The sequence below is a fragment of the Leptonotus elevatus genome, chromosome 18 (assembly GCF_054856555.1).
Source record: "Leptonotus elevatus isolate MCC_2025b chromosome 18, RoL_Lele_1.0, whole genome shotgun sequence".
NCBI lineage: Eukaryota > Metazoa > Chordata > Actinopteri > Syngnathiformes > Syngnathidae > Leptonotus > Leptonotus elevatus.
Window position 1 is genome coordinate 5268473 of NC_141256.1, and position 7966 is coordinate 5276438.

Sequence of the window (7966 nt, forward strand, 5' to 3'; positions counted from 1 at the left end):
CACATATAACATATTATTGTCAATAAATGTTTAAGGTTGACTTTTACTTTAAATGTAGGGGGTAAAATGAAGAAGAAATATTCAATAGCTACCTAAGTACGGTAACAAAGTATTTGTCATCACTTCCCACCACTGTCCAGAATATTTGTATACAAGTTAATACAAGTGTTCCCTTTCGGTGAATTACTAACTACAGATAACGATGCAGATTGAAAAACGTGCCTAAACAAAATAGAATTAATATGAAGACGCCCTCATATGTTCCATCCTTGCAGGCAATCTACAAAATGGTGGGCACGGTGATCATGATGAAAATGAACGAGGACGGGCTGACGCCCCAGCAGCGGGTGGACAAGATCTTCTCCAAGATGGATAAGAACAACGACGACCAGATCTCGCTGGACGAGTTCAAAGAGGCGGCCAAGAGCGACCCCTCCATCGTATTACTCCTGCAGTGCGACCTCCAGAAATAAGGTGAAAGGCGAGCGCAGCAACCCCGATAAGACGCCACCGTCGCTGCCGCCACGGACTGCACAGAAAGAATTTCATGTTCCATTCAGTTTGCAGCTATTTCCACTGAACAGAAAAAAAAAATGCTTGGACTACCTTTCAATGGATCTTGCTTCTTGTGTTTGAAACACTCGTGTGCATGAGAATGTTATTTGCTTTAACAAAAGATAAACACATAAGGACACACACACACACACACACACACACACAATACGCCACTGTATATTAACACCACGCACAAGTAATATATGAAGATATATAAATATATATTTAAATTATTTAAAGATCAAATGCCAAAATGTGAAGTGTGCAATGCCCCCCCCCCCCTCTCCAGTTTCATTCTATTGGAGCATCAATGATGTGCTACACTGGATTTGCCGCTATATTCTATTTGTTGTTCCACTGATGCTAGCTGTGCGTGTTTACTAAAGTCAACCAAACCAAATTCCTTTGGTATTGCATCTGCCTCTATCCGTCAAATATTAGCTCTAGATAATAAAACAGAGAGGTGATTTGCCCGGCGTTTCCTTCTCAAACATGCTTGTACTGTCAGTTAAAAGAAATATAAAACAGCAAAATAAAAAATGTAAACGTAGTTCATTTGCATGCCTTTAGGTTCTGCCTTAAACTCTCGTCGTTTTTTGCATCCTGCGATCGAAGACAAGAAAGCCTTATCAAATCTGATACCTGCGAGAAAAACTTTTTTTCTTTTTTTTTACCGAAAAGGGTGGGGAACCATATTATTGTAGAACTCCAGTTGTGTGTGACGTTTTTGTTCCTGACTGCTTTAACTGTGAGAGCATGTGTCTGTAGAGTAGCTGTAGTAGATGTCGCTAAGAATCCAACCCCCGGACCTCGAGTGACAAAATACATCTTCGTTACAAAATTGCATGCTATTGATTTGAGGAGATTTAAAGGGACAAATAGATAACACTTTAAGTGTTAAATGAGCAAAGACGGTGTGAGTTCTCACCCTAAACTTCCTTGATCAAGGATCGATCAATTAATGGGGTATATGCCACAGAGGAGGCGGGACTTCCGGGTTTTTTTGTTGTGTTTTTTGTGTTTTCTGTATCAAAGACAAACATATACAAAAATGATGGGGCTTTTGTTATAGCACACTACGAAATTCTAAGAGGAACTTGTATACAATGAAAATATAATACACAATAAAATACAATTAAAAAAACAGCTAGTGCTTTTCACATAACATGTATTTGTCAATTATACAAATAAGTTTAACAGCATTCCTATTTTTCATCAGTGTAAGGCTCTTCGAAAAAGAAACAAACTCGTGAAAATAGCAGAAATTTGGTTTCACCTTCAAGAATTGACATTTGTGTAAAAAAATATTTAAAAAAATAAATCCTGGAACTTCCGGGTTTCACACACTTGGGCTGTTTGCGACGTGTGGGCTGCGTCCTGTTGCTTGCGCTTCTGCCCTTGTGCCATTCAGTTGCGCGTTCCCGTCGACGTGTCGAAGCATTTCAGAAAGCTGTGTGTGACTTACGGAAGTCCGTGACATCTACCCCATAGATTCTGTTTTAAATATTACATTTAGATGGAAAAGAATATGAAGGAAAGTGCGTTAATCCACACATTAAATTCCAGACTGATTTTTGTTATTTACAGTCTGGGAAGACTCTGCTTTAGACTGTGACCTGGATGTGACTGAATCAAGTAGTGCACTCCGTTTTGTTTCACTTACTTCGACATTACCAACAGTTCCACATCATTGACATTCTTTCCCCATCTCCTTGATGAGCGCCAATAGTTTGCAGGTTGCATATCAGGACAAAGAATATAAGAGAACTAGTGTGAACAAGTGAGTTTCACTGAAACAGTAAGTGGAGGACATCCCTTCTAGTAGAGCTACGTTCAACAATTTAACCACCTTGAAACGCAACCCTTTTGTACTTTTTTAATAATATGTCTCTCTCATTGTGTGGATGCAAAGTAGCCAGTGTCGCGAGAGTCAATGGAAGTGCGGTGCCTCCTGAGAGAGACCATCATTCATTACCTTTCAGTAAATAAATCCACCCTGCCCACTTGAACGCAACACAGCTGACCGAGTGTTTGCATTACACAAACTATTTTGTTGTCTTCTTTTTTGGGGAGGACAGACAGGGAGGTGTTTCTAACTACATGTCTGTTATTGCGATGATCAAGATGCCAAATGTAAGCAAAACGCAACTGTGTATGAGGATTCTTTTGTAGCATGTATTGTGTTCCTGGCAACATGGCTGCACTACACCCTGTGTTGTGATTTAATCTAATAAAAGGAACTTTATGGGCTTCTTCACCTTTCTTGCTGAACAGCACAGACCCACCAACAAAATAAGAATAAACTTACTGTTAGTTTGTTATTATAAACCAAACATTTTCTCATGAAATAGAAGTGCAAAGTCACCAAATTACAAATGTGCTTCTTCCCAAGATCCAAACTTGGATGGCATATTATTACCATAACATGAACACATGATAATGGGAAAATAGATGGATGTTAGGCAGACTTTAGTGTAAAATTACACTCACGTAGTTGGTGGTTAATAGGTCACTATTTCAACTTCAGTAAATCTAAAATGTGTAAATGAGGAAGGAAACAACACTTAACAAAGAATATTTATTTTAAAGACAGTGCAACATTATTTCTGTCCAGACTGATTTAAAGTCAGGTTTCTGTATTAAAAAAAACAGGAAACATTAAGGTCAGATGTTAATGTTGCCAAAAAAAGGAGGGAAAAAAAAGAGGAACGTGAAGCAAAGGGCATTCCTGCCCATTATTTCCAACGCAAGTTTACCCTTAACATTTGCATATGCTGAATTAATTAAAAACAACTAATTCCTCATATCAACAGAATACAAATATTTACAAAATAGATTTTCATTTTCATAAATGCGGAAGTACTTGACCACCACAAATGAAGGAGGGGAAATGTGGATTGGGGCGACAACAGAACAAAAAAAAGGAATACATCATTTCCAAACTCTACTTCGGGGGATCCGTGTTGATGCCATATTTCTCTTTTAGGAGCTTCAACTGTTCCTCTTTCTTTTTTGTGTCCATTTTCTGGAATGCCTGTTAAGCAAACACACAAGACAAGAAAACTTAGCCATGCGAATTGAGATTTAACTACATGGTGCAAAGATAATAAACAGCGACATCTAAGATTATACATTTAAAAAACGAAATTAAAATGGAAAAAGCAAAAAGCTTGTACATACCCTGTTTGCGTTGTAATAGAGAACCACCAGGTAGCGGTTACACACGTTGAAGCCTGACAGGTGATCGCAAGCATTTTTTGCATCAAAAATATCTTCATAAACCACATAGGATGTTCCTCTTGATTCCGGTGTGTTACCCCTAAAAAGAAAAAAAATGCACAATGAATAAAAGTTGATACTGTATGTATCCTTCTAGGAAACCAAAGGGCAACACGCATATTGTACCTCCTGTCAAACAAATTTCACCATCATAATTTTTTAAAATAGGTTTTATTGAACATATAAACACAAAGAAAACACATTACAAGTCTAAAATATATATTGAAGTGGGAAGAAAGAAAAGAGGTTATATGTTCAAAAGGGGTAGAAGGAAGTTAAAAACGAGGGGTGTACCGATCACATTTTTCTGGCCGATCGCCGATCTTTTAAAAAGTCTCATCTGCCGATCCAGATTTTTGTCTATACCGAGACCTTCAGTCTCCCAATCTTGTTTTATTGGAAAACATTGAACAATATCGGTGAAATAATACAAATGGGTTGTTTTAACTGCACATGAAGTAGTTCTCTGAAATGAAAATGAAAATCCTATTAGTCATCTCAGCAGAACAGGACAGTGGCTGACTTTGTCAGACCTCTGAGGAGGGAGATGAGATTGGTGGAGAAGATCAGTTTATTTTTAAGGGAACGGCCGATCACCGATCTTCCAAAATTAAGGAAATCAGGGCCGATAAATCCGCAGGCCAATCAATCGGTGCACCCCTATTAAAAATGTATCTAGTCCTACCCTTTATTTGTTTAATTGTGTGACTTCCAACGTAATTTTTCATCAATAACTACTCCAAGAAATTTATTTTCATACTCTCTTTCTTTTTCAATTGAATTTACCATAATTTTGACCGGTTGTGTGGTTTGTCTAGTACCAAAAACTATCAACTTTGTTTTTATTTAAGTTTAGTGATAATTTGTTCATATCAAACCATTTTTTTTGTTTAGTTCTTTCTCCACAGTAGTCAGAAGCTGCTTCAGGTTCTCTCCTGAACAGTAGTGGGTTGTGTCATCGGCGAATAAGACACTTTAGAATATTTTTGAGACACAACAGATATCATTTATATACAATATAAATAATTTGGGGCCTAGCATAGACCCTTGGGGGACTCCATGAGTAATCTTCAAGTGTTTTGATTGTATATTGTCGAACTGTAAGTACTGATATCTATTATCCAAACAACTTTTAATCCATTTATATGCCAAACCTCTTACGACATATCTTTCTAATTTATTCATTAGTATAGAATGATCTATAGTATCAAATGTTTTTTTATTTATTTATAGAAATTCCAACAGTGAATTTTTTATTAGCCAAGTTAGTAGATATTGTTTCTACGAGTTCCATGACTGCCATTGAGGTAATCCGTTTTTCTCTAAATTCATATTCATTTTCATTTAAAAGCTTATGTTTTTCAATAAAATTGTCCAGTCTATATACAAATTTTTTTTTTTAGAATTTTTGAGAACTGTGGCAGCAGTGATATTGGTCTATAGTTAGTGAATATATGTCTTTCTTCATTTTTATGAATAGGAATAACTTTTGCTATTTCCATTTTTGATGGAAATATACCGGCTTCTATAGTTATACATGTATATATTTAAGACACATGTTTAAATGGCACTGATTCATCAATATTTGTAATACTTACGTTCTGATTTGACGTATTGGTCCATATTTCCCAAATATATCATACATTTCCTCCGCTGTGATCTTGTAGGGAAGGTTCCTAATGTATAGGATTCTGTTGACCTCTGGTGGCAGTCGTATCTGAACAGATTGACAAGACATTCACGTAATAACAACATTAGAGTTTAGCTCCAACTGACTTTGGGTACAAAAAACAACGAACGTCTGTCTACGTTCCCGGAGCATGATGGCTACCAGTGACGTATTTCTACATGGGTTTAGGAATCATTCCAATCGCTGAGTGTTGAGAGGCATAATAAGCACCGATAACTCCCGTTCAGTAAAATTAGTGACGAAAAATGTATATTGTTAAGTAAAGTTCCCGGTTCAATAGGCCTCTCTTTGATAATATTGCGTTGGTGGGCTATCTAGTTAACAAACAAAAGCGTGCTAACATTGCGAAATGTGTATAAAAGAGTTACATTTACATCCGAATAAAATAAACAAAAACAGCCTGAAGTAATAAAAACTTACGTTAGCGCGTTTCGCTGCTTGCATAGCCATGATGAATAAGTATTCTTGTCTTTTGGGGAGAAAGTCAGATAGAAAGAGGCAAACTAACGACACTTGTGTTTGGACGACGTCAAGGAAGATGGCGCCCTCGCCTGTTGGTGTGCCACTTCCCGTGACGGATTTGGACTTGTCTGCCCCCTACTGGATAAACGATACAATAACAAATGCACCGTTTTTGCCTTATTACAAGCAGAAACAACTTTAAATAAAGTCAAACAGTCCTTTCTAGGCTTTACCTTTATCGCAAAGCCAGTAGTGTACAAACGCTTTCCTCCAAGGTGCATACAATCAAAGAATGAAATTGAAATTATTTGACTTTAACTTTAAACGCACTCAAACCAACCCATCGAGTACAGTGTCAAGAGGCACTATAGGCCTACTTTCATTTATTTTTTAAATTTTTCAATTTTTTCATCTATCGTTTGAACACAATAAACATTTGACAGCATAGGTTTTGCAGTTTTTGTAAGTCGATTCCCTTCCTAGTGTCTTGAAGTTTATTTTGAAGCAGCGTTTCAAAATGTCCGTTTTGCAAGACGTTTTTCTGTCTGTCCCTGACTGGAAGTGTTGGATTATTAACATTGTTTTTCTGTTTCAATTTATATTTTTCAAAGTGTTTTTGATTTTAGTTAGATATGTTACAACTGTTCCCCATATGTTAGTTTAGCTATAGTCTTTGTTCTCTTCCCTGTCATAGTAAGGTGTCTGATTTAATCTAAATAAGAGGTGTCTGACCAAAAGGGCCGTCTGCGTGAATTTCTGGTGCCAGGAGGCTTTAACTTTAAACGCACTAAAACCAACCCATCGGGTGTAGTGTCAAGAGGCACTATAGGCCTACTTTCATTTTATTTTATTTTTTTAAAAAAAAAAATCATCTATCGTTTGAACACAATAAACATTTGACAGCATAGGTTTTGCAGTTTATTTTGAAGCAGCGTTTCAAAATGTCCGTTTTGCAAGAAGTTTTTCTGTCTGTCCCTGAAGTCAGCAACAGTTTTGAGAAGCTTTGGTTACGCTATCCATGACGTGTTATTGGGGAGTTTGCATGAGGACTTTACAGTATAATGTAGAAAGGAGATTAAAATAATAATAATAATAATAATAATAATAATAATAATAATAATAATAATAATAATAATAATAATAATAATAATAATAATAATAATAATAATAATAAGACAGCAATCGAACCAGGGAACCCCAAAAAAATTGATTAATATAGCGCAGCGTTGATCGGAATAAGGATTATTATTTTTTTTTTTTTTGGTCAGCTACAGCTTGAAATTATTCATGGCGGGTGCATTGTGTCTTGTGCCAGGCTATATATATATTTTTCCCCAGTATATTTTTTCAGTTACCATTAATAGCATTTTTTTTTTTAATGTTTTGTTATGCTCATGGTGTATGATCCAGTATTGTATTCTTCTTCTCAGAACGAAAACCATGCAAGCAATAAAAGAGGGAAGATATTTTGTGTGCATTTTTCATAATTTTGCCAAATTATCCCAAAAAATATTGAATTTTTTTTTCTACTTTTGTGCTTCTCCTGCTGCCTACCTTCAACACAACACCGCTCCCGCCACGCAGTACTTTCATCTATTCTTAGACCTGTAATTTAATTAATGCAAATTTTTGACATTCCGACAAAATGACAATGAATGCACAAACAAACAAACAAAGTTCGCCAAAGAATAATAATAATAATGATGTAACTTCCACTATGATACAGTTTTTTTTGGCTCCGAAAAATACAACTGTATAGGGAAAGTTTGTTTATCTGGTCGTCCTGCAAATAACAATAGGCGTAGAAGAACCATGTTCCAGAAAGAGATTACAACATTACTGTATGTTATTCTGCATTAGAATATGTCTGTGGATGATATACCATAAAAGAAGGTTTGGCTCCTACCAAATATATTTCTGATTACGAATAAAGTAAAAGAAATATCTTTTAAACTGATCCATAAATTCTATCCAGCTAAA

At 36.0% G+C, this 7966-nt stretch overlaps 2 protein-coding genes across 2 annotated transcripts in view; one reads left to right on the top strand and one right to left on the bottom strand.

The window, feature by feature from the left end:
* Positions 1 to 2804, top strand: part of vsnl1a (visinin-like 1a) — a 31274-nt gene extending 28470 nt beyond the window's left edge. Inside the window, exon 4 of the mRNA XM_086060750.1 lies at positions 276 to 2804. Coding sequence (XP_085916876.1) covers positions 276 to 473 — 198 coding nt within the window. The 3' untranslated portion in view covers positions 474 to 2804. The remainder of the gene's footprint in view (positions 1 to 275) is intronic.
* Positions 2805 to 3119: 315 nt separating this feature from the next.
* On the bottom strand, positions 3120 to 6108 carry LOC147158363 (splicing factor 3B subunit 6-like). Its single transcript, XM_086060753.1, has 4 exons — positions 5945 to 6108; positions 5433 to 5551; positions 3736 to 3874; positions 3120 to 3589 (listed from the first exon to the last, which is right to left on the bottom strand). Exons 1-4 carry the CDS (start codon positions 5972 to 5974, stop codon positions 3500 to 3502), a joined length of 378 nt encoding a protein of 125 aa, XP_085916879.1. The 5' UTR covers positions 5975 to 6108; the 3' UTR covers positions 3120 to 3499.
* Between the last annotated feature and the right edge of the window lie 1858 nt (positions 6109 to 7966).